The sequence below is a fragment of the Anomaloglossus baeobatrachus genome, chromosome 2 (genome assembly GCF_048569485.1).
Source record: "Anomaloglossus baeobatrachus isolate aAnoBae1 chromosome 2, aAnoBae1.hap1, whole genome shotgun sequence".
Lineage (NCBI taxonomy): Eukaryota > Metazoa > Chordata > Amphibia > Anura > Aromobatidae > Anomaloglossus > Anomaloglossus baeobatrachus.
The window spans coordinates 135,894,033-135,921,803 of NC_134354.1; the positions used below are offsets into that span (position 1 = coordinate 135,894,033).

Below are 27,771 nucleotides of genomic sequence, written 5' to 3' on the forward strand. Positions count from 1 at the left end.
TATCGCTTCAATCCCGGAGAACCAAATATGGTAACCGGAAATGACCTCATAGGAACGTTACAGACCGATAGGCTGGGGGGAGTGACAATCAATACTCCCACATGAGGGACCGGAAATTACGGGTGGCTGGAGGGATATTTAAACCCCACGGGTGGCCATAACAAGCAGGCGTGTACAACCTGCATTCCCAGCAAAACGTCCAGCATATTGATGCCGTTTCACCCAATAGTAAGTACTATTTATCTGATGGGGAACTAATTCTATTTTTGTAATGTTGGATGGACACTAAAAACGGATAACTGTATATGTATTGCAGTGACTAACAACTCCACATTGGAGGGAAAATTATACCCTATGGGTGATTAGCTTAAGCAAGCGCCTATCCATTGGTGGTTCATATACAGATGCCCTTATTCATCCACGCAGCCTTGTCTGCAAGTAAGTACTATTGAGGATGATAAATGTTGGAATATAGAGAGGAGACCCTGGAATAAAATGTCTATATATATATGTATATTTTTCAGCAATCAAGGATTCCTTATTGAAGGATGAATGTATTCCTTGATGTGTGGAATATTTAGTAAGTATGGACGAATTAGGGAGTTTTAGTCATGTACAGGGTTGGTGGAATTATGACTGGTTTTTTGATTAATTGAGACAAATTGTTGTTACACTTTACCATATATGTGATTCTAATTTGGACAAGCCCCTGAAGAACCTCCTTTGATTGCAAGTCCTGGAGGGGAAACGCGTTGGGCAAAAATAAGGACGGGCTACCATGTCGATCCATCCGTTTTTTTTGATAATATCCTGGAATTGATGCATAAACCCAAGACTGTGTCCTAAACCCTCTTTGAGCAAAGAAATAGTTTTTTTCCAGATTAATTGTTAATACTGGAATTAATAATTAAGAGAGATTGCTGGCCAAATATAGGTCAACATTGTCTCACTGGTTAGGCATGAATGGGAATCACTGTAACTTGAAAGAGCCCCCCACTTAGAATAGCAGCACAAATTAGTGTGAAGCAGAGGGCTATCAAGGGCCAGTCGACATAGAGTGGGGGCACCTTGGCGTGACGTCATAGGGTGCCGACCCCCACGGTTAGGAAGGGGGAGAATAGGGAAAAGCCCAAAAACCCTCCTCCAACCATAACATATGTATCAATGTATTTTAAATTTTGCACTTGTCTATTGTGTGGTTTGTGAATAAATTTATACATTTATAGTAAAGGGGTTTTTTCTTTGGTATTACGGCCACTTTCACACATCCATGCAAAACACACCCGTTTTGCATGGTCCGTGGTGTAGGTGCGTATGTGTGCGTGTGTGTGTTGAGGGCGTGCTGTCAGTGTGTTCTCCGTGTGCCATCTGTAATAGCATATAGAAAGCAGGGACTGCTATACTCACTTGTCCCCGGCGCTGCAGTCTCCCGCACAGCTGCTGCTTCCAGGTCCGCAGAGCAGTGAATATGCATAAGTATAATGAGCATGCCTGGACGCAAGTGACAGCAGTGCTAGAGACCGGTAAGTATAGAAAATAATTTTATTTCAAAGACACATGTTTTCTTCGGTATGTGTCACATGGATCACATCAGAGTGTGGTCCGCGTGGCACCCATTCTGCCGGAGAAAAATGGACATGTCACTGTGTGGAGCACATGGACAGCTATCCATGAGAAAATTGTTTGTTTACTTTGGTCTGCCGGTGTAAGCAGGCATCAAACAAGCGCCGAACGATAAAAGCTTACCAATCAGCGGACCGATTGGGCAACCGGTCAGTCCATCTAAATGAACCTTTACTGCATTTTTCTACTTGAGTAGGATTTAGATAATTATGCTTCATCATTAAGAGTACATTGCAAAGATGCTGATGCAGACTGCACACTTTCTAGAATAATGTATATTTACATAGAAGAGTGAGAAGACATGAATCCCACGCCTGGGCCACATATATCAGCCGCACTCCCACACACCAGTGATATTAAACAACTGTGACTTTATATCAACAACTCATTTCTAACTAACTTGTAGAACTATAGTATGTTAATCTTAAAGGGGTTGTCCACTACTTTAAAGGGGTTTTCAAGTTTAACAACAAAAGACTGCAGTCAGTCTATGTGACTAATGAATGGTGACAGTGTGTGATGAGCACAGTCACGATTCTGCTGTATTTCCACAGCAAGGGGGCAGTCAATGACCACATGTGTGAGATTTGCATCTGCTCGGTCACATGCGCACTAATCTCATTCGAATGAAAGTAGTCACAATTTGGTAGTCTGAAGACTGTTTCTCTTAGATCAGAAAGCCGTTAATATTGATCAATTATTCTTAGAACCCATTCAATGTCTGGCCTCCACCAGAGCAGATAACATCCGAGGGATAGTGGTGTCAGGTGTTGAGGCCCTGTCACACACAACGAGATCGCTAACGAGATTGTTGCTGAGTCACAGTTTCTGTGACGCAGTAGCTATCTCGTTAGCGATCTTGTTATGTGTGACACCTACCAGCGATCAGGCCTGTGCTGTGAGATCGTTAGTCGTTGCAGAATGGTCCGGACCAATCTATTCAAAGGCGATGTCCTGCTGGGCAGGACACATCGCTGTGTTTGACGCTGTGTGAGAGGGTCCCAATGACTGCCGAGATCGTTATACAGGTCGCTACTGCAACCTGTATCGTTACTGTGTCGTTGGTAAGGTCTGACTGTGTGACATCTCACCAGTGACCTCCCAGCGACTTACCAGCGATCCTTATCAAGACGTATCGTTGTCGGGATCGCTGGTAAGTCGTTGTGTGTGACTGGGCCTTTGGACGCCATTCAATCTGATACTGATGACCTACCCCAAGGAAAGGTCATCAGTATGAAAGTAGTGAAGGGTCTCAGAGACCAAGGACAGAGCTTATATGTCCTGATTTTGAGCATTAAAGACTTGGTGCATCTGGTTTACATGTTACATATAGATGGAGGGTGGTCCTCACTAGAATTTTGGGAAGAACCCCTGAACACCACCGTGTGGGCCTCATTATAATCCAAATAAGATTACTCATACCCCTGATGAGAAGATGGCTGGGTTTCCACTTTCCAACATGTCCTCCAGCTCTTCACTTGTTGTGGTTCTTCCAGCTGAGTAGACACAAAAAGACATGTATGTATATTGTGCTTAGGTTATATGTGATTAAATGCTTTACAGACTAAGCTGCCATAAAGTACAAGTTATAGGATATAATAGTTGGCTCTGCTACAAATCTAGGAAACATCTGCACTGAGTCCTTGATTTCATGAAAATGTCACTGTACAATAGGAAAATTAGCTACCACTAAAGATTATATCCTCCAATAATGTCATCAGAATTGACCCCTAGAAGGAATGAGAAGTTTTTTTTATCAGTCTCTTTAATGACACACTACATGTCAGAGTTTAAAAACTGTCTTTAATTGTCCCTGCTCTCCTAGTCTGTGGTGACCAGGACTAGTCCGGGACTACTGTCAATATACGCTGCTGTGTTACCAGCAGCGTATCTGCCATCCCAACATTTGCTGAGGATGCAGAGAAGAGAAGAAGTTGTTCATCTTCTCCATCTCACTGCTCTCCAAGCGCATCCCGGAATGTCACATACACTGCAGTGAGCATGCTCATCACAACGCAGCAGCATTGATTGACAGCAGTCCCGGACTAGTCCTCTGATCGTGGGCAGAGAGGAGGGACAATTACACATCGTTTTTAAACACCTACATGTAGTATTTTTGGATAGTATCGTCATCATTAAAGAGGTTATTTAGAGTCTGATAAAGCACTTTTCATACTTTCTAGAGGTAAATCTTGATGACAGTTTCTGTTTAATGATAATATACAAATATTTTACTTACAATGATCTTATGATTGATTACAGTTATTAACATATATACTGGTATATGCTAAATATATGTCAAATAAATGAAATATGGTTCTTGATATAATTTTAAAATATGTATCAAATAAAATAAAAAAAGTTATCTGGACCACAGGCCACAATGCAACACCAACCAGATGGACGACCAGATTGTGGCATGTGTCATCTGTTACAAGTTAGGACATATTCTACTTTCTAACTTCTCCATGTTCATTGCAAATCTGATACATTTTCTAAGACATATTTTAATGCTCTAATTGATAAAACAATTATATGACGTTTATTCGAATATATATAAAAATATATAATTTTCTTTGGGTATAATCATGTTATTGATTGGACGCCAATATATATCTACCACGGAGGTTAGTGCAGACAAAAGCTATGGTACACATGGAAGCACAACACTCAACTCTTTGCCGTCACACAAAGTTTTGCACAAATTTCGCTGACTGTCATGGTGGCATTGGATTCGACCTGCTGTGTGCTGATTCATAGACAGGCAAGCGTTAATCTATACTAGTCTGCTTGCTCCTTTAATCACATGTTGTGGGGAGATCTATCACATCTGCTCCCCTCCTATTTATGCTGGTGGAATCTTTCTACCCATGCCAGCTATATTTCTTTTTATGTTGGTCTGTGAGGTGTGGTGTCCCAGACTCTCTGGTGAAAGTTGTGCTTAAGTTGTACCTATTGCTGGGAGCTGTTGTGGAGTTTATCCCTGTTGATTTTTGTAATTCCTTCCTGCTCCTGTTTTTCCTCCTGAATCTCTTTTTGTCTTTACCTGTGTGTGTGTGTGTGTGTGTGTGTGTGTGTGTGTGTGTGTGTGTGTCAGAGTTTTGGGTTTTCCCTTGTCTGTCTTTGTTTTCAACACACTCCTGTCCCATTCCTCACTGGGAAGAGGGGGAGTCAGATCAGGACTGGTCAAGAGCCGAGCCAAGAAGGAGACTCCTCAGGCCTCTCCACCATCAGGAGTATTCCTGAGATTAGGGAGAGCATAGGATCCCCTAGTTTGAGGGACAGCTTAGGAGCCCCGTTACCCGCTATCCCAAAGTCATCGTGACAAATACCTTTACATGACATTAAGGTTTGCTCAGTGCATTGGTATCAATCATCTGTACTGTGGAGGAACCAAATTTGTTTCTCGATGCGTCACATGAGGAATACATATGAATAACCAGGACATAATAATTCCTGCAAAGACAAGGAAGGTCCATGATTTCTGTGTACTGTCGTGGGGGAGCTGCAGCTGCTGTACACTCCTGGCACTCTACATAGAATAGAAATTGTGCTGTTGTGTGGAGTGCATTGTACTCATTCGTGGGCCACAGTTCTCTGCTGACTCCGAGTCTTCTGTTTCAGGAGCTGCCGCACATGAACCAGATCGTTTCAAACCCGAGAAGTTTACCCAACAGTCCATTTTCTTCCACTTGCAACACGTAATAACGGGCACATACACTTTTCAATAGCACAGTACACTTCAAGGTTTACATTTTCCTCCTCATGGACTATCAGTGCTTTTACTGGTCCTGTCAGTCTCAGGGATTCCCAATCCAGTACTGCAGTATCTCTGAGCTCCATACTTCTCCCACCTGCGACTCCCTGTCAAACCTTTCTTCATCAGGAAGGGGTTCAGGTGCTTGCAAACACACCAGCAATCAGCCTTGGACCACTCAGGAGGCAGTGACTCAGGGTCACCGAGGTGGTGGATCAGGAAGCACGACCAAGAGTAAATGTAAATGAAGCAGTTTAAATCTTTTAATAAGATCCAACAAAGGCCAGGACCATAGGGTGGTGAGTCAGTGTATACTCCCAGGCAGACTCAGACTAGAGAGCTGCAGCATCACTGAATGAAAATATATTCCGGAAACAGTAGTCAGATTCTGGCTGGGAGTTTGCATGTCGCATACTTGCAGCCACATGACCACTGTTCCCGGCTCTGACACCTGAGAATCTTCACAATGAACAGTGGGTGAGATGTGACGATTCACAAGTCTGCAGTAATGTGAAGTGACATAGAATGACTGCAGATATGTCATTTTAGACCAGACAACCCCTTTAAGGCAAGTATTAGACAGACAGGGTCTTATTTACAGCCCTCTCAACCCTCTTGTGTCTCCTATCTCTCTCTTGTCTCCTGCCTGTCTGTTGTTGTCTCTTGCCTGTCTCTCTCTCTAACCTCCTGCCTGTATTTTGTCTCCAGTCTCACTTTCTCTTGTATCTCCTGCCTGTCTCTTGTATCTCCTGCCTGTCTCTTGTATCTCCTGCCTGTCTCTCTCTTGTCTTCTGTCTGTCTCTTTATTGTTTCCTGCCTGTCTTTTTCTTGTCACGTCTTCCATCTTTTCTCTCTCCACTCTTTCCTTTCTTCAGTCTCCATATATCTGGCTCTGCCCCCTCCATTGAGCCCTCCCCTCCCATGTGTCTCCACAGCCTGCCTGTTCCTGCTATGATGCTGCTGGAGGGGAGGGATCATCTGCTCGGCTCCTGTCTCGGTTGAGTGCTGTCTCTCAGATGGCGGCACAGTCAGTGCTCCTGCTGCAGGAGGATTGCGCCGCCCCCTGAGTGACAGTACCAGATCAGGGCACTTCTTGACGATTCTGCGAACTGGTTATGATTTTAACAACTGTTTTACGTGAATCCCACCTCTGTGTATAGACAATGGATGCTCTTTAGAGTGCTTCTGTGCCTTTGTTTCAGAGGTCATTTTTGGATTTTACCACTCAGATCCTTCCTGATCAAAACTTGATAGCATGTAAAATATATTTTTTTTATAAAATGATAAGTATTCTTTATGTTGGAGAAAAGAAAGCATCAACAAATCATAGAGAAACATGCTATAGTATTGTTACTTATCATTATATTACCAATACAATTTTATTGCTCTCCTATAGGAAACCCCCCACTATTTTAATTTATATATAAATGAGGCTTAAGTGTTCTTGTTGTATCAGAGCACTTCCCATTTCTCTGCCTCCCCGTCTTTATTGCCTTTCTGGCCCCACCTACCTGCATGACTGACTGTTTAATGAAGCACGAGGAAGAAGGGGCTTTGAAGTGAACAGAGCTGGGGAGGCAGAGTAATGGGAAGTGCTTTGTTACGCCAAGAGCACTTAAGCTTCATATATATGAATTAAAACATATATAAATATAAAACAGTATATAAAGCAGTATTTTTTTTAGTCAGGGTGCAACATATTGCATCAGTAAAGGTGTGGATGATAATATGTTTCAGAGAGCAAAATTAAGGTGAACAGTTTGGGGGCTGGATCATATTGACAGGTTCATTTTAAGTCTGCCAGTTGATGTATTATCTGTATATGCAATCAAGCCTGGAAAAGGAATGAGCAGAAAAACGTGTGATGACATATGACATTATTCATATGTTAGAAAATAAGCAGGCTGGTGGTAAGCCATAAAGACTGGTCTCTTCATGACGTTGTAATGCAAGAGCACTATCGTTTGCCATTTTATAATGCCAATTGAATATGGACGGCCACAATGTAATAATTCTAAAGTTGCAAGTCTAATTAAACTTCGTGCAGTGCAAACATGTCTACTTGAAAATTGACAAGAATTCTTACAATGCCATTCAGACATCATCTATTGAGATCCGGATGATTGCTATAAGTAGGACATGTTGATTCCTCTATTTCTAACACAGGAACCAAATCATCAACAGATGCCAGTTATAGCCCACAGGGTGATGTCCCTATTAGTCTTCTGACTCCATGCTGTTCTCATATATTAGAAAGCAGAACACCTCTAATTTCCAATATTAATAATAGACTAGTCCTGCAAATCACAGAACCACCTCTGGCAGAACTCAAGGGCATATCTAATCCCAAGAGATATTCCTCCGTCATTTTGTTCTTGCCTCTGTCATGCTCTGATCGGATTGTCACTATAAATATGAGCTGTGGTGAGATGATGTCTCTCCTTCATGGAAATGATCATATAGTCATATGATCTCCTGGAACCTTACAATCTACTGAAGCTCTTGTCATCCATAGCTATGGGAGAGAACATCACTGATAACTGTAAACCAGTGGCCATTTTTGTTTGTGGTCTTTGGTATACACACAAGAGTTAATAAGATTTTTTATGACTTATAAAATAAAAAAAATAGCCTAAGCGAGGAGTTGATTAAAAAAGATAAATGATTTTTTTTTATATATATATATATATATAGATATATATATATATATTGTGAGACTGTGACCGGGGTTATCTATGACGGCCGGTATGTCTCACCCCGGTTGTGCTCACTCCATGATAGAAAGTAAATCCACTCTAGGGTAATGCTGTTTCCCTACAGGCTGAAGGAAGGGTTAAATAGAATCAGGAACAAGGGCAGGTGTGCCGGGTGTGAGGGAGTGAACAGAACTCCCTGAGTTTTCTGCTGGAGAGGCACATGTATTGTGTTATGGACTTTTGTTTGGACATTAAAACCGTGTGCTGTGAACCTTCATGCCTGGATCCCGTGTCTTCTGCTGCGCAGCCGACCGTGCTACCTCACATATGGTGGAGAATGCGGGCATGACAGCCGGTGAGGTGTAGCATCCATCCCTGGTGACCCAGCTGCGCATGTCCTGGATTCGAGCGGCTATACTACAGCCCAAACCCGGCGACGCCATGGAGGACATACTAAAGCATTTGGCTCAGGCTAATGCACAGCAGCAACAGACTAATGCACACCTGCTCCAATCCTTGCAAGTGCAGGAAAAAAAAACTCCAAGAACAGATGGATCAGGCCAATGCACGTCAGCAGCAATCCTTGCAAGTGCAGGACAAAAGGCACCAAGAACAGATGGAGCAGGCCAATGCACGTCAGCAGCAAGCCTTGCAATTGCAGGAAAAAAGGCACCAAGAACAGATGGTTCTCCTGGCCAAGTTGATCCGTGCCGGACCGGCAGCAACAACCCCGGGACCGGGTGACGACGGCAGCGTCCGGAAAGCGGTGAGACAAGCGTTGCAAAAGATGACCCCGGGTGATGATATGGAAGCGTTCCTGGCGGTGTTTGAGCGGGTGGCCGAGCGGGAAAAGCTGCCGACCCCGCAGTGGGCTGAGGTATTGTCGCCCTATCTGACGGGGGAACCCCAAAAAGCGTACCTGGACCTCTGTGCCGAGGACGCCATTGACTATGTGACCCTGAAAGCCGAAATACTGGCTCGGTTGGGGGTGAATACCTATGTACGGGCTCAGCGGGTAAATCAGTGGTTCTATGAGGAAGCCAAACCCGTACGCTCCCAGGCCTATGACTTGTTGCATCTTGTAAAAAAGTGGTTGCAGCCTGACACTCTGAGCCCGGCGCAAATGGTGGAAAGGGTAGTAGTGGATCGTTTTGTGCGCACTTTACCCGTCACCGTTCAACGGTGGGTCGGACAGGGTGACCCGAGTACCCTGGACCAATTAGTGTCCCTGGTAGAGCGGCATGTGGCTACGCAGGACTTGATACGGGACACTGAGACTTTGCGTACCGCCCGCCGGTCCGGCCCCTCCAAGCCTAGGGCCAAGGACCCACCGCTGACAACGGTACAGGAGTCCCCTACCGTCCCGTCTGAGGCCGCGGCCGCCATTCCTGAGGTCCGGAAGGTTCTGTACCCTAAACGACAACCCGTCAAGGGGGTTTCCGTCCCCATTAGATGTTGGCGGTGCCAGCGGGTGGGACATAGGGAAGCCCAGTGTCCACTCACCACGGAGCCCATGGATTGTGGGGTTACCCGGCGGGGTTCAATGTATGCTCAGGTGGTGTGTACCGCTGACCTGGTCTCCCCAGAGACGGAGCCCCACTTGTGCCAAATACAGGTGAATGGATGTCCGGTTACAGGATTGTTGGATTCCGGAAGCTTAGTGACCCTTGTGCGATCCACCTTGAGAGCTAAAGTAAAGGCCACAGGACGCACCGTGGGGGTGGTTTGCATACATGGGGACCGCCGCGACTATCCCACGGGGATTGTCACCATCACAGCACCTTGCGGTCAGGTGCAACATGAGGTGGGACTTCTTAACACTCTTCCTTATGACGTGATCCTAGGAAGGGATCTGCCCTATTTTTGGACTTTATGGAGGGGACCCCCTAAGTCCCCTCAGATATTGGTCGGTCCGGGACCTGAGCCCTACAATCCTGAATCCGGGACACCTGTCGTAGGGGTCACCATGATAGGGACAGAGTGTGAACCCGATAGGTCGCCCCTAGAGGTATTGGCAGGAGAGGCTGAGACGGTCGAGCCCATCCCGGAGTTGGAGGCGTCCCCGGATACGTTTGGGACAGCCCAACTCCAGGACCCTACGTTAATACATGCCCGGAGTCGGGTGACAGTAGTTGACGGGGTGGCACAGCTGCCCGGTGCCCAGGTAAGGTACCCCCATTTCGCTCTTAAGCAGGATTTACTCTACCGGGTAGATGAAATACGGGGCGTAGGGGTAGAACAGTTGGTGGTGCCCCAGCCGCATCGCCGGCGGGTCCTCGACTTGGCTCATAAACACCTGATGAGTGGCCACCTAGGGGTCAAGAAAACGCAGGAGCGAATATTGCAACGGTTCTATTGGCCCGGGGTCTTTGGGGAGGTAAAACGGTTCTGCGAAACCTGCCCGGAGTGTCAGCTTACTGCACCCCTGACCCATTTTCGCAGTCCGTTGGTACCGTTACCCATTATAGAAGTCCCTTTTGAACGGATAGGGATGGATCTGGTGGGGCCCCTCGTAAAGTCCGCTCGAGGGCACCAACACATCCTAGTGATCGTTGACTATGCCACCCGGTATCCCGAGGCGATACCTCTCAGACATACTGCAGCAAAGCTTATAGCTCGGGAGTTGTTTGCTGTGTTCTGCCGGGTGGGATTGCCCAAGGAGATCCTTACGGATCAGGGGACCCCATTCATGTCTAAAGTGACCAAAGAGCTATGCCGGCTACTCCAGATCAAGCAGTTGCGTACGTCTGTGTATCATCCTCAAACGGACGGTTTAGTCGAGCGTTTCAATAAAACCCTGAAAACCATGCTAAGAAGGGTGATTTCAAAAGACGGGAAAGACTGGGATATGATGCTTCCCTATTTGATGTTTGCCATACGAGAGGTGCCACAGGCATCCACGGGGTTTTCGCCTTTTGACTTGTTATACGGGCGACATCCCCGGGGATTGTTGGACCTGGCAAAGGAAACATGGGAACAAGAGCCCACCCCCCATAAAAGTGTGATTGAACACATTTTGGGTATGCAGAACCGCATAAGCGCGGTCATGCCAATTGTGAAGGAGCATTTACAGGAGGCTCAGGCCGCGCAAAGCGGCCGCTACAATAGACAAGCCACCGTGCGGACCTTTAAACCCGGGGATCGGGTGTTGGTATTGATCCCCACGGCGGAGAGCAAATTCCTGGCTCAGTGGCAAGGCCCCTACGAGATAAAGGAAAGAGTAGGGGTGGTTAACTATAAAGTATTGCAGCCCGGTAGGCGGAAACCTGAACAAATATACCATGTCAACCTATTAAAACCTTGGCAGGAACGGGAAAGCCTGATGGCTGTTTTTTCCCCACCTCCCTCCTCTTCGGGTCGTTCACATCCGGCTCCAGCGACCTCCGGAGAGGACGAACCGGAAGTAAGGATTGGAGAAGCCCTCACCAAGCAACAGAGGCGAGAGGCCAGACGGTTGGTTCAGCAGAACCCCGATGTCTTCTCCGAGCTGCCCGGTAGGACCAGTCTGATACGACATGATATTGTCACCGAGCCCCACCTGAAGGTACGCCTGAAGTCATACCGGGTGCCGGAGGCTCGACGACAAGCCATATCAGAGGAAGTAAAGACAATGTTACGCCTGGGGGTCATCGAAAAATCCCGGAGTGAATGGGCTAGTCCGATTGTCCTAATACCAAAACCCGATGGCTCCTTAAGGTTCTGCAATGACTTTAGGAGATTGAACGAAATATCCAAGTTCGATCTCTACCCCATGCCCCGGGTGGATGAGCTGATTGATAGGCTGGGACAGGCGCGATATTTTACCACACTCGACCTGACCAAAGGGTACTGGCAGGTGCCACTAACGGAGTCCGCCAAGGAGAAAACGGCTTTTGTTACGCCGGAGGGTCTCTTCCACTATGTTGTCTTGCCTTTTGGGTTACATGGCGCTCCGGCCACGTTCCAGAGGTTGATGGACTTAGTGCTGGAACCCCACCAGGCGTATGCATCAGCGTACCTGGATGACATCATTATTTACAGCTCCGATTGGCAGACCCACTTGGAACAGGTACAAGCGGTGGTGGACGCGCTTCGAACAGCCGGATTGACAGCCAATCCCAAGAAATGTGCATTGGGACTCACGGAAGCCCGCTACTTGGGCTACGTGATAGGCCAAGGAGTGATTAAGCCCCAAATTAACAAGGTTGAGGCGATCCAGAAGTGGCCTAGACCCCTGACCACGAAGCAGGTTAGGGCCTTCCTGGGTATCGTGGTGTACTACAGGAGGTTTGTAAAGGATTTTGCGGGACTATCAGCCCCCTTGACGGACCTTCTCAAAGGCAAGAAGTCCGTCATGGTGCGCTGGACTCCGCAGGCCGAGGACTCCTTCCGGGCCCTGAAGGAGGTCCTGTGCGGACAGCCCGTTCTGGTCAACCCTGATTTCCGGAAGGAGTTCATAGTACAGACTGACGCCTCGGAGATCGGCCTGGGGGCAGTGCTGTCTCAGGTGGTTCAGGGGGAGGAACACCCCGTCACCTTCTTAAGTAGGAAGCTCACCCCTCCCGAGCGGAATTATAGCGTAGTGGAGAAGGAGTGCCTGGCGATCAAGTGGGCCTTGGAGTCCCTACGCTATTACCTGCTGGGACGGCAGTTTCGCTTGGTGACGGATCACTCTCCACTGGTCTGGATGAGGTCCGCCAAGGAACGGAATGCCCGAGTTACCCGGTGGTTCCTTTCTCTGCAAAACTTCCGGTTTACAGTTGAACACCGGGCCGGTAGGTTGCAGGGCACCGCCGATGCCTTGTCCCGCGGCCCGTGTTTGATGGCGGGAGTTCAACCCCGCACGCTTGAACTGAGGGGGGGGTATGTGAGACTGTGACCGGGGTTATCTATGACGGCTGGTATGTCTCGCCCCGGTTGTGCTCACTCCATGATAGAAAGTAAATCCACTCTAGGGTTAATGCTGTTTCCCTACAGGCTGAAGGAAGGGTTAAATAGAATCAGGAACAAGGGCAGGTGTGCCGGGTGTGAGGGAGTGAACAGAACTCCCTGAGTTTTCTGCTGGAGAGGCACATGTATTGTGTTATGGACTTTTGTTTGGACATTAAAACCGTGTGCTGTGAACCTTCATGCCTGGATCCCGTGTCTTCTGCTGCGCAGCCGACCGTGCTACCTCACAATATATATATATATATATATATATATATATATATATATATATACATATATATATATACACACACACATATATATATACATACACACACACACGCGCATGCACACACACACACGCACGCACGCACACACACACACACACATACACATACAACTACACAACTCACAAAAAGTTGAAGATATTTGGCTTTTGGCCTTTAACCATTTCAGATTAACTTAATGTGGCTAAACTTTTGAATGCACATGTCCAACTGCTCAATATATCAGTACTTTTTGCACAACTTGCTGTTCTTCAACAAGAAACTTAAAGTGCACCAATCACCAGGATTTTCCTAGGTAACCTAAAGCCAGTGCTATCCTGGTGCTGTCATGCTGATTCTATACATACCTTTAGTTGTCAGCTTACATGTACAATTTTTGAAATCCAAACCAGTAAAGTTAGAGAAATGTAAAGCTTTTTGATTGGCAGCAGCTGCGGAGCAGGTAATAGCTGGGGTGGGTTTCCATAGTGATTTCTACCCCTCTGCCTGTTGTTCCTCCCCCTATCTTTTATTTATGCTAATTCCATTAGAGTTTTACTAATGGTTGTGACTATATCCCAGTGGCTAGAAGGACCTTAGGTGTGACTGACTTGGCTCGTGAGCATGGTAATGTTTCCTCCTGTCCACTATAAGGATGCAAAGGGGGGCTTCACCCCCAATCTGCGGGTCTTACCCACAGACCCCTGCTTCTATTATAATCAACTCCAGGACCATGTGGACTTAAAAAAATAAGGTTGCTTCCTGGTATCAGCTATGTTGGTGGAGGCCCCGCCCCTTCTGGTCACACGGATATGATGCCAACAGAGGTCGTTCTAGTCATCTTAGTGAAGATATTAAAAGTTAACGGCTAAATCCTAGTGGCTAGAATGACCTCTGCTGATGGCATACCCATGTGACCTGAAGGAGCGGGGCCTCCACCAACATAGCTGATGCCAGAAAGCAACATTATTTTTCTAAGTTCACGTGGCGATGCGCCCCTCTGCATCATTATAGTGGACGGGAGGAAACATCACCACGCCAACTAACCAAGCAGGTCACACCCACTAACCAAGACAGTCACGCCCATTAACCAAGCCAGTCATGTCCACTAACCAAGCCAGTCATGCCCAAGGTCCTTCTAGCCACTGGGATATAGTCACAACCATTAGCAAAAACGCTATAATGGGAGTAGCATAAATAGAAGATAGGGGGAGGACTGCTTTTTAATTGGCAGCTGCTGCCAATCAAAAAGCAGTATATTTCACAAACTTTACTTGCTTGGATTTCAAAAACTATACATCCGAGCCGACAACTAAAGGTATGTATAGAGTCAGAAAGATAGCGCCAGTATAGCACTGGTTTTAGGTTATATAAGAAAATCCTGCTGATTGGTGCACTTTAATGGAATATTCACAACAAGTGTTTGATCTATGACTCACCCAATACACTTTGGAGCTCAATTAGAAATTGGTATTTACACAATCCTACTCATCATGCTGTTCATACTTTGACATCATGAGACCAAGACAACACCAATGAATTGATCAGCAGTACATCACCATTGCAAGGCTTCAAGCAGGAATTTGTCAGATGGCAACTGAGCTTAGTGTGTCATCAGCGGGTTGCAACAGAGATACAGAGAGACTGGAAGAGTCACAGAAAGGCATAGAAGTGGATGTCCTTTTGTTACATCCCACACTGATGACTGTTTCATTGTGAGCCTTTGTAACTGGACGATGAATGCCACACAACTCCAGGCACATTTAAGGAAGGTCAGAGGCACCCAAGTGTCATGTCAGACCATTCCATTTACATCAGCGTGGTCTGTGTGCTACACAACCTTTAAGAGTACCTGACCACACCACCAGATAGAGGCGTCATTGTCTTGCTGGCCTAGGGACTTGTGGGCTATGGTGCTGATCACTGATGTAAGTCAATTCACGCTGAGCAGAAATGATGGTTGTCAATGATGTTGGAGATATCATAGAGAGCGCTAGGCATCACCATTGTTGTCACTAGATGAGCTTTTGTTGGTGGTGATACAGTGTGGGCATGTGTGCCTAGTCAATACAGAACTGCCCTACACTTTGTGAATGGTACAGTGACAAGACCCTACTACAGGAATAACATCATTAATCCAATCATTGTGCCTTTGCAGGAACAACACAGGCCTAATTCATCTTCTTGGACAATGCTCCAGCTCATCGATGTCGCATCATTAGAGAACGACTGCTGGAGATTAGGGCACCTCAAATGCAGTGGCCTGCACATTCTTCAGACCTGAATCCCATATAAAACTTACGAGATTAGTTGAGCCACCATGTAGAGACTCGTAACTCTGTACCCCAGAACCTCAATTACCTGAGGCTGCCCTTCCAGAACAGTGGGATGCCATGCCTCAGCAGACAATAACTCCACTTGTGAAAAGCAAGAGACATCATTGTGAGGCTGTAATTCATGTTCAAGGCCACATGACATTTGGGCGGTATACCCACCACTGTTGGCTTTTGTTTCAATAAATTATTTGTTTGAGATGTGGAAATCACCAAATAATATTTCAACTTGAATGCCCTACTACTTTCATGGGGAAATATCACTGTAGTGTGAACTTTTTACATTTTACATAAATTTCATCCGAAACACAAATACAGTGTGGAAAAAATAGTATTTAATCAGCCACCGATTGTGCAAGTTCTCCCACTTAAGAAGATGAGAGAGGCCTGTAATTGACATCATAGGTAGACCCAACTGTGAGACAAAATGAGAAAACAAATCCAGATAATCACCGTGTCTGATTTTACATGATTATTTTTTGCAAATTATGGTGGAAAATAAGTATTTGGTCAATAACAAAATTTCATCTCAATATTTTGTTACATATCCTTTGCTGGCAATGACAGAGGTCAAACGTTTTCTCTAAGTCTTCACAAGGTTGGCACACACTGTTGGTGGTATGTTGGCCTATTTCTCCATGCAGGTCTCCTCTAGAGCAGTGATGTTTTGGGTAACACGAACTTTCAACTCCCTCCAAAAGTTTTCGATGGGGTTGAGATCTGTAGACTGGCTAGGCCACTCCAGGACCTTCATATGCTTCTTACGAAGCCACACCTTCGTTGCCCTGGTGGTGTGCTTGGGATCATTATCATGCTGAAAGACCCAGCCACGTTTCATCTTCAATTACCTTGCTGATAGAAGGAGGTTTGCACTCAAAATCTCACAATACATGACCCCATTCATTTTTTCATGTACACGGATCAGTCGTCCTGGTCCCTTTGCAAAGAAACAGCCCCAAAGCATGATGCTGTCACCCCTATGCTTCACAGTAGGTATGGTGTTCTTTGGATGCAACTCAGCATTCTGTCTCCTCCAAACACGACGAGTTGTGTTCCTACCAAACAGTTCTACATTGGTTTCATCAGACCATATGACATTCTCCCAATACTCTTCTGGATAATCCAAATGCTCTCTAACAAACTTCAGACGGGCCTGGACATGTACTGGCTTAAGCAGGGGAACACGTCTGAGACTGCAGGATCTGAGTCCCTGGCGGCATAGTGTGTTACTGATGTTAGCCTTTGTTATAGTGGTCCCAGCTCTATGCAGGTCATTCACCAGGTCTCCCCGTGTGGTTCTGGGATTTTTGCTCACCGTTCTTGTGATCATTTTGACCCCATGGGGTAAGATCTTACGTGAAGCCCCAGATCGAGGGAGATTATCAGTGGTCTTGTATGTATTCCATTTTCTTATTATTGCTCCCACAGTTGATTTCATTACACCAAGCTGCTTACCTATTGCAGATTCAGTCTTCGCAGCCTGGTGCAGGACTACAATTTTGTTTCTGGTGTCCTTCGACAGTTCTTTGGTCTTCACCATAGTGTAGTTTGGAGTGTGACTGAGGTTGTGGACAGGTGTCTTTCATACTGATAACAGGTTCAAACACCTGCCATTATTACAGGTAATGAGTGGAGGACTGAGAGCCTCTTAAAGAAGAAGTTACAGGTCTGAGAGAGCCAGAAATCTTTCATGTTTTTAGATGACTAAATACTTATTTACCACCATATCTTGCAAAAAAATCTTGCCAAACCAGACAAGGTGATTTTCTGGATTTGTTTTCTCATTTTTTCTCTTAGTTGTGGTCTACCTATGATGTCAATTACATGCCTCTCTCATCTTTTTAAGTGGGAGAACTTTCAGAATTGATGGCTGACTAAATACATTTTTTCCCCACTGCATCCCCACTTTTTGTGAGGTATGCGCGCGTGTATATATATATATATATATACTAGCTGTAGTACCCGGGCGTTGCGGGCGGGATAGTAACTGTCTCTCTCCAAGTCTCTGTCTGTGTGTCGCTGTCTGTCTGTCTCACTGTCTGTCTCTTTCCTTCTCTGTCTGTTTTTATCTCTCTGTATTTGCATCAGTCTATCTGTCTCAATCTCTGTATCTGTCTGTCTGTCTCTCTCTCTCTCTGTCTCTTTGTCCGTCTGTCTCTTTGTCCGTCTGTCTCTTTGTCCATCTGTCTCTTTGTCCGTCTGTCTCTTTGCCCGGCTGTCTCTTTGTCCGTCTGTCTCTTTGTCCGGCTATCTGTTTCCAGGTCTGTCTCTTTCTAGGTCTGTCTCTTTCTAGGTCTGTCTCTTTCTAGGTCTGTCTCTTTGCCCGTCTGTCTCTTTGCTCGTCTGTCTCTTTGCCCGTCTGTCTCTTTGCCCGTCTGTCTCTTTGCCCGGCTGTCTCTTTGCCCGGCTGTCTCTTTGCCCGGCTGTCTCTTTGCCTGGCTATCTGTTTCTAGGTCTGTCTCTTTCCAGGTCTGTCTCTTTCCAGGTCTGTCTCTTTCCAGGTCTGTCTCTTTCCAGGTCTGTCTCTTTCTAGGTCTGTCTCTTTGCCCGTCTGTCTCTTTGCCCGTCTGTCTCTTTGCCCGGCTGTCTCTTTGCCCGGCTGTCTCTTTGTCCGTCTGTCTCTTTGTCCGGCTATCTGTTTCCAGGTCTGTCTCTTTCTAGGTCTGTCTCTTTCTAGGTCTGTCTCTTTGCCCGTCTGTCTCTATGCCCGTCTGTCTCTATGCCCGGCTGTCTCTATGCCCGGCTGTCTCTTTGCCCGGCTGTCTCTTTCCCCGTCTGTCTCTTTCCCCGTCTGTCTCTTTCCCCGTCTGTCTCTTTCCCCGTCTGTCTCTTTCCCCGTCTGTCTCTTTCCCCGTCTGTCTCTTTCCCCGTCTGTCTCTTTCCCCGTCTGTCTCTTTCCCCGTCTGTCTCTATGCCCGTCTGTCTCTATGCCCGTCTGTCTCTTTGCCCGTCTGTCTCTTTGCCCGGCTGTCTCTTTGCCCGGCTGTCTCTTTGCCCGGCTGTCTGTTTCTAGGTCTGTCTCTTTCCCGCTCTGTCTCTTTCCCGCTCTGTCTCTTTCCCGCTCTGTCTCTTTCCCGCTCTGTCTCTTTGCCCGTCTGTCTCTTTGCCCGTCTGTCTCTTTGGGCGTCTGTCTCTTTGGGCGTCTGTCTCTTTGGGCGTCTGTCTCTTTGGGCGTCTGTCTCTTTGGGCATCTGTCTCTTTGCCCGGCTGTCTCTTTGCTCGGCTGTCTTTTTCCAGGTCTGTCTCTTACCCCGTCTGTCTCTTTCCCCGTCTGTCTCTTTCCCCGTCTCTCTTTGCCTGTCTGTCTCTTTGCCCGTCTGTCTCTTTGCCCGTCTGTCTCTTTCCCCGTCTGTCTCTTTGCCCGGCTGTCTCTTTGCTCGGCTGTCTTTTTCCAGGTCTGTCTCTTACCCCGTCTGTCTCTTTCCCCGTCTGTCTCTTTCCCCGTCTCTCTTTGCCTGTCTGTCTCTTTGCCCGTCTGTCTCTTTGCCCGTCTGTCTCTTTGCCCGTCTGTCTCTTTCCAGGTCTATCTCTTTCCAGGTCTGTCTCTTTCCAGGTCTGTCTCTTTCCAGGTCTGTCTCTTTGGGCGTCTGTCTCTTTGGGCGTCTGTCTCTTTGGGCGTCTGTCTCTTTGGGCGTCTGTCTCTTTGCCCGGCTGTCTCTTTGCTCGGCTGTCTCTTTGCCAGGCTGTCTCTTTGCCCGGGCTTTCTCTTTGCCCGGGCTGTCTCTTTGCCCGGGCTGTCTCTTTGCCCGGGCTGTCTCTTTGCCCGGGCTGTCTCTTTCCCCGGCTGTCTCTTTCCCCGGCTGTCTCTCTATGTCTGTCTTTTTCTGTCTCTCTCTATCCGTCTATCCTAACAGTTTATATTGTTCCTATAGCAACCACTGACAGTTGTTATTTATAGTCTATAGCTCCCAGCTCCATTCAGTTTAATGGCTGCAGGATTTTTGTAGAGTAACTGGAAAGCACGGGGTTAAATTTTCCCACCCAAACATAGTCTATGACGTTTCCTGAGTCACATGGAGTGTCTGTGCAAAATTTCGTGATTGTAAATGCGACGGTGCGGATTCCTTTAGCGGACATACACACACGCACACACGCACACACACACACACACACACACACACACACATACACTGAGCTTTATATATTAGATTATATATATATATATATATATATATATACATATATATATACATACATATATATATATATATATATCTAATATATAAAGCTGAATGTGTGTATGTGTGTGTGTGTGTGTGTGTATGTCCGGGATTGGCATCTGCACCGTCGAAGCTACAGCCATAAAATTTTGCACACTCAACTTCTGGACCCCGAGAGCGTCATAGGCTATGTTTTGAGGGGAAATTTTAACCCCGCGCTTTACAGTTATTCACCAAAAAACCTGCCTCCATTAAAGCGAATGGAGCTGGGAGCCACAGTGCAGCCAGAACTTCAGAAGAATGCGCAGCCACACCCTTATATGGAATGTTGGCGTGTCACAATGCAGCCAGGAAAAGAGACAGACACAAACAGGGAAAGACACAGACAGGCTAAGAAACAGACATAGACAGGGTAAGAGACAGACACAAAGAGACAGACTGACAGGGAAAGAGACAGACAGGGAAAGAGAGGGAAAGAGAGAGACAAGTTAAGAGACAGACACAGACAGGTAAAGAGATAGACAAAAAGACAGACACAGGGAAAAAGACAGACAGGGAAAGAGAGGGAAAGAGACAGACAGGGAAAGAGACAGACAGGGAAAGAGACAGACAGGGAAAGTGACAGAGATAGATAGACAGACAGGGAAAAAGATAGATAGACAGACAGGGACATAGACAGAGACAGACAGACAAAGAGATAGAGAGAGAGACAGAGAGATATATACAGAGGGGGAGACAGACAGAGAATGGGAGAGAAACAGAGAGACAGTTCCTATCCTAGGCAGCGCCGGGTGCTATGTTGTGAGGCGAAATTGTAACCCCGCGCGTTCCAATTTACCAATCAATTTTGCCCCTATCTACATAATGGGGAAAAAGTGAAACGAAAAGTGTTGGGGGGAAATTGACAGCTGCCAGATGTGAACAAGGGAGACTTAAAAAATGAGAGCAATGGCGCCAAAGAGTATATACCGTACAGTTGCTAAGGTGGGGCCCCGACATGGGATACTCACCACACACAGGGATATGAACACACACACAAAATGTGCCACACACTACCACGTGCTTGAACACATATACCACCCTCAGCACACATTTCACACATACACCTACCTCGCCACATAATCGCCCTAAACACACACAAGTCTGGTATTATCCTTCAAAAATAAAAATCTGATTAATAATCAGCCAAACTACAAGAACAACAAATGTACCACATAGGAAATACGGCAGCTGTCAGTCACATGACCTGTCTACTATGTATATGTGTGAGCTAATATATACTGTCAGGGGGGAGGGCTTTCCGTTGCCGGGAGATTTATCAGGCTCCCAATAACAACCAATCACAGCTTAGCTTCTATTTTGCTACAGTTAATTAATCTGAGCTCTGATTGGTTAATATAGGCAACAATTTAATAATTACATTTCTATCTATTTGTTTTGTGGTGCTTGTGTGCAGAATACATTTTTGTTAATACATTCTATTTTGTTAACAGCAGTTATTAACCCGGTCAGCCAAGTAGTACAGCTAGTGTGTGTATATATATATATATATATATATATATATATATATATATATATATATATATATATAAACCCACCTCTGCAAATCCCCACTGCTCCAGCTCACCAGCACCGATGTTCTATGAAAGTCTCTAGTTACTTCCTGCACCAATGATGTGGCACAAATGACGCGCTATATGTCATTCACATCACCAGTCAGAGATGAAGGCTGTAGGAAGCATGCAGTGACTCTCAGAGACCACCAGAGCGGCGCCACAGTAGATGCAGGATATTGATTAGATGAGACTATTTAATAGTGTCTATTCTTCTAATTTATGAAAAAAAATAAACAAAAACAAAACAGTTAATACAAAAATCATCATTCTAAATCGTTTTTCTCTGTGTGTTGAAATATATTATTCATGGATTTAAAGATATTTTTATTTTTGCATATTAGTGCTGAAGCCACATACTTCTGTTATATCCCAGTGATGGGCCATTACCTACTTTCCATATTAGAAAACACTTCTTTTATAACAAATACCCATCTTATACAATTGGGTTTATCTGCAAAATGAACAAAAATCTAAAATTCTATTACATGGTCAATGCATTATTTGTTATATTTATAATATAAACTTTCCCCCAATTCCATGTATTCCAAGTACATTTTCATGACAGACAAGCAGAATACCAATAACTTACTGATTTCAAGCTGTCTCTGGATGCGGCCTTTGCATCGTTCACGGTAATCTGATTGAGTAGCATTGTATTCAGACATCACCTCTACAAACTTGCGTGACAATGTTGAGTGCTAGAAGAAAAATGGGGGGGAGGGGATCTATTTATTTTTTATGGTAACATTAGTAGTATTGCGTAAACAATGTGCATTTTTAGCATATACAGTAATTGTTTATACAGTATATGACCAAATGTCCAAACATAACATTATGCAGGCTTAGAACAGGGTCAACAACATTTGTGGTCCAAGGGCCACATTGTCATACTGAACCAATCAATCTGTACTTACATTAATACATTACCAGATCTACAGTTAGTAATCACCAAAACCAAGTTTTGAGTATTTGAGAAGAATGTGAAGAGTTTATGCTCAAAAAACTCACAGTGGACACACACAATCTTAAACTGATGTTTCGGTGCAGAAACTCAACCATCATCTCAAACGTTTTGAGGATTTTTCATTTTTAACATGAAACAAGTTATGGATTGATACATACACCTTCAGTACATAAATACAGTGCCTACAAGTAGTATTCAACCCCCTGCAGATTTAGCAGGTTTACACATTCTGAATTAACTTGGCATTGTGACATTTGAACTGGAAGTGTGAAATGCACTGCAGCAAAAAAGAATGTTATTTCTTTTTGTTTTAAATTGTGAAAAGTTTATTCAGAGGGTCATTTATTATTCAACCCCTCAAACCACCAGAATTCTGTTTGGTTCCCCTAAAGTATTAAGAAGTATTTCAGGCACAAGAACAATGAGCTTCACATGTGTGGATTAATTATCTCTTTTTCCAGCCTTTTCTGACTAATTAAGACCCTCCCCAAACTTGTGAACAGCACTCATACTTGGTCAACATGGGAAAGACAAAGGAGCATTCCAAGGCCATTAGAGACAAGATCATGGAGGGTCACAAGGCTGGCAAGGGGTACAAAACCCTTTCCAAGGAGTTGGGCCTACCTGTCTCCACTGTTGGGAGCATCATCCAGAAGTGGAAGGCTTATGGAACTACTGTTAGCCTTCCACGGCCTGGACAGCCTTTGAAAGTTTACACCCGTGCCGAGGCCAGGCTTGTCCGAAGAGTCAAGGCTAACCCAAGGACAACAAGGAAGGAGCTCCGGGAAGATCTCATGGCAGTGGGGACATTGGTTTCAGTCAATACCATAAGTAACGTACTCCACCGCAATGGTCTCCGTTCCAGACAAGCCCGTAAGGTACCTTTACTTTTAAAGCGTCATGTCAAGGCTAGTCTACAGTTTGCTCATGATCACTTGGAGGACTCTGAGACAGACTGGTTCAAGGTTCTCTGGTCTGATGAGACCAAGATCGAGATCTTTGGTGCCAACCACACACGTGACGTTTGGAGACTGGATGGCACTGCATACGACCCCAAGAATACCATCCCTACAGTCAAGCATGGTGGTGGCAGCATCATGCTGTGGGGCTGTTTCTCAGCCAAGGGGCCTGGCCATCTGGTCTGCATCCATGGGAAGATGGATAGCACGGCCTAACTGGAGATTTTGGCCAAGAACCTCCGCTCCTCCATCAAGGATCTTAAGATGGGTCGTCATTTCATCTTCCAACAAGACAACGACCCAAAGCACACAGCCTAGAAAACCAAGGCCTGGTTCAAGAGGGAAAAAATCAAGGTGTTGCAGTGGCCTAGTCAGTCTCCTGACCTTAACCCAATTGAAAACTTGTGGAAGGAGCTCAAGATTAAAGTCCACATGAGACACCCAAAGAACCTAGATAACTTGGAGAAGATCTGCATGGAGGAGTGGGCCAAACCTGTGCCGGCCTGATCAGGTCTTATAAAAGACGATTATTAGCTGTAATTGCAAACAAGGGTTATTCCACAAAATATTAAACCTAGGGGTTGAATAATAATTGACCCACACTTTTATGTTGAAAATGTATTAAAATTTAACTGAGCAACATAACTTGTTGGTTTGTAAGATTTATGCATCTGTTAATAAATCCTGCTCTTGTTTGAAGTTTGCAGGCTCTAACGTATTTGCATCTTATCAAACCTGCTAAATCTGCAGGGGGTTGAATACTACTTGTAGGCACTGTATATAACTGGGACCACTGTTAGTAAATAGATACAGCATGAAAACCACTGTCAGCACATGAATGCAGCACCAAAACCACCATTGCTAAAGGAATGCAGCACGAGAACCACCATAAATACATGAATGCAGCATCAGAACCATCATCAGTACATGAATGCAGCACCAGAACCACTGTCACTAAAGGAATGCAGCATGAGAACCACCATCAGTACATAAATGCAGCATCAGGACCATTAGCAGTACATAAATGCAACATCAGAACCACCGTCATTCACAGCAGCACATGATAGCTGCACCAAGTTTAGTACAGCGATCAATTACAATGGCAGATCAACCCCCTTTACAATGCAATAGCATTGTATAAACCATTAACTCCCAATATGTACTTAAAGAATCACTCTCACTAAGTTTATTAAACTCTCCCACCTCTCCATACTGTGCTCCCCTACCTTTCTATTCTGTTCTCCCCCCATTTTTCCATATTGTTCTCCCCCACTTTTCCGTGTTTCTGCTTATTACATTTTGGTCTGTGTTTTGGTTTCTTGTTTGTGAGGATCTGTCTCTCTGCTTTTGTGAGCAGGGCAGTTCCTCCAGCAAAACAGGGAGCTTGCTCCCTATTCATGTTTGGATTATTTGCACTTTAGAAAGAATATTATTTGTTCTGTGATTTTGTTTCTTCCAATTATATCTGCAGTTCTGTTTAAAGTGTCTGGCAAAAGAGTACCTGATATAGTCAGGAAGAGACTGTGTAATCTGAGATCTTTTTTCTATCAGGAGTTTGGTATTTTTTGCAGAGTTTTTTGCTGGCTGCAATCAGTTATCTTTCCTGTCCTGTTGTATCTAGTAAGTCGGGCCTCACCTTTGCTAATCTATATTTTCTATCTGTGTATTGTGTTTTCTTACATCCCCGTCATTTACATGTTGAGGGCTTGCTATTTCTTTGGGGACTGCTCCGAGGCAAGTTAGGATTCATTTCTATCTTTGTGGTGTAGCAAGTTTTTCCGGCAGTGACGAGGTGTCTAGGTGTGTTAGGAACATCCCACTGCTACTTCTATTGTTGTCCGATAGATAAGGGATTGCGGTTAGCTTAGTTTCCAACTACTCTTGTGGTTTGTTTTTTCCTGATTAATGGGATTTTTTGTGATCGTCCATGGTTACCAGATCATAACATCGCATGTTGTGAAGCCCTGACTTTGAGTGTATGTAATTGCTTATACTATGACAAATAGATGATACATGTACACTATATGAACACAATTATTGTGACACTACACATTACATTTTATGATATTCCATTCTAAATGGAATAGTTGACCTCTTCAAGACTTCCTTCTTTGGAACTAAGCAATTTAGTCCATGTCATGCCCCTTTCTGTGCCATCCCCAAGCGCTGTGACTCCGGTTCCCGCTGGCCATGGGGACCGGGGGCTTCTACGCAGCGTCACCAGGGCTGGAACGGCTTCTGTCCGTTCTGTACTTACTGTTTCCAGCAAGCTGACACAGCCCACGCGCACTCCCTGCTCTTCTGCATTCATAGTAACACTGCAGAATTCTGCATGCACTAAGGATCATGTGATCTCTGACTCCTCCCCTCCCTCTGACATCATCGCAGGTGCTGTTGGTACTGAGCTGTTTTGAGTGCAATTCCCTCCTAGCATATTGCTGAGCAGCTCTGTGTATATAAAGCACCCTCACCTTATGGGAAGTGCTTGGGCAATATTTCCTATCCTTATGTATGTTGTCAGTGTAGAGGTTGTGCTGCGTACCTCTTCCTGTGCCTCTTACTAATGTGTGATTTCCTATCCTTAGATTTACTCATGTTTGCTGAGTCCCATAAGCTGTGCCTCCTCCTTGGTCTCAAGCTTCCCTTGCGGTTCCATGTCCACAGAGCCTTACCTTGCATCATCCGGAGGAGCCACTTCCACTTCACCTTCATGTTTGCCGTGTCTTCGCACGTTGTGCTGTACCACTGTCTGGGTACACTAACCAGAGACTTTGCTCTTTCCCTGTGACGCGGTGAGTCATAATCACTGTCTTGGAGAACGTGCATTTGGGGTTAGGCCGGACAGTCCCTGTATAGGGGATTGCTCCCGGTTGCTCCTCCAGGGGAGTCCGGTGCATGGTCCAGTGGAGCCTCTCCTGGTCACCCTCGCACTCCTTTCCTGTTTAAGGATTATCAATAAACCTTGTCTATTGCCCACTATCTACACTCTCCCGTGTCCTGCTTGTGGTCAGCTACCGCAGCTCCGCTGCAGTCTAGTGGGTTCACTCGCCCACGCTCACCGCACTGCGGTGAGCGTTATAGTCCAACACCTGAAAATGTAACATTATCCCTCCTCCATTCGGCTTTACATTTGGCACAAAGCAGTCAGGAAAATAATGTTTTCTACATTCAACAAAGTAAGAACTAGCTATCAAATGGCAGCTAAAGAGGCACGATTTGTCACTCCACAGAATACTGGGGTTTCACTGCTCCATAGTCCAGTGATGGTGCTTTACACCACACCAGCCGACACTTGACATTGAGCTTGGTCATGTACGGCTTTCATGCAATGACTGAATAATGAATAACTTGCATTCAATAGGTAAGATGTGTGTACCAATGCTTTTGTCCATATGGTTTATGAACCCTGGGAGTTCCAACCAGTCCAGGAACTGGGGTCTTAAAATTCCTTGTGTGACCTGAGTGTCAGTGTTCACATTTAATTTCTATTAAACTGGTGTAATCACTATCATCATGAGTGCCACAGAAGTGAAAGGAGCAGTGGTGGAACATGTCTACCAACGTGATCACCAACGCATTTTTACCTCCAGAGATTTTACATTTTCACCTATACTTGGATAGATGAGAAATGTATTTAGTGAAAAAAACTCTTTGGCTCCAGTTACTTTGATAACTAGGGTCAAACGGTATTTGGAAGGTATATAAATTACCAACCTCCTGACTCCAGAAGGAAAAACCCCTCTAAAGCAAATTTCTATGGAATAAACCTCAAGGAAACCATGACTAAAGGACTAGTAACAGATGTCTGTCAGGAGTTAGTCATTGTAAGAAATTACTTGTGCTAAATTTGCAAGCAATAACCAACCTACACAGTAGAGAATGGCCACGAAAGCCAAGAATGATCTAATATCTATGGGGCTATTTGGTGCAGAACCAACTGAGTGGTGACATGTTTTCATATCTTACAATACAATTTACTGCATTATTTAATATCAGTAAATTATAGAAACCAGTATTATAACATGTTAAAAACGCTGCAGATTCAGACCAGTGGCAACATTGCTGCAACATCACATCAAATAATTACCGGTGTGGCCAAATTTGAGGAATTATCACGTTTTATTTGTTATTTATTACATTACATTTTTTTTACAGCATGCACTTAAAGGGGTTGTCCAATCTCGAAAAAAAAAGGAATTTATGCACTTAGAATAAAAAATGGTGGCACAATCACCTTTGTGATGCTCATCACTACTTCTGGGTAGTATAGACGGAAGGGTAGTCAGACAAGCCAGGGTCAGGAAACAGGAGGACACAAGAGGACACAGGGTGTAAGCAGAAACGCAGTCAAGTCACAGGCTGAGAGTCAGAATTCCAGGAAAGTACGTATTAGATTCAGGAAGCAGACAGAGACGTGGTCAGAAGCCAGGAGGGAATGACAAGAACAGGCACAGAGGAGTCAAACAACGGTCTTGCATCAAAAAACTTA

The 27,771-nt window shown here is 45.2% G+C and overlaps 1 protein-coding gene across 2 annotated transcripts in view; it reads right to left on the reverse strand.

The window, feature by feature from the left end:
* STX1A (syntaxin 1A) overlaps positions 1-27,771 on the reverse strand; it is a 235,776-nt gene that overhangs the window by 9,400 nt on the left and 198,605 nt on the right. For both annotated transcript variants that reach the window (XM_075335363.1, XM_075335364.1), the window contains exons 6-7: positions 21,949-22,057; positions 3,046-3,119 (exon numbers count right to left, since the gene is read on the reverse strand). In XM_075335363.1, the coding sequence (XP_075191478.1) occupies positions 3,046-3,119; positions 21,949-22,057 (183 nt within the window). The remainder of the gene's footprint in view (positions 1-3,045; positions 3,120-21,948; positions 22,058-27,771) is intronic.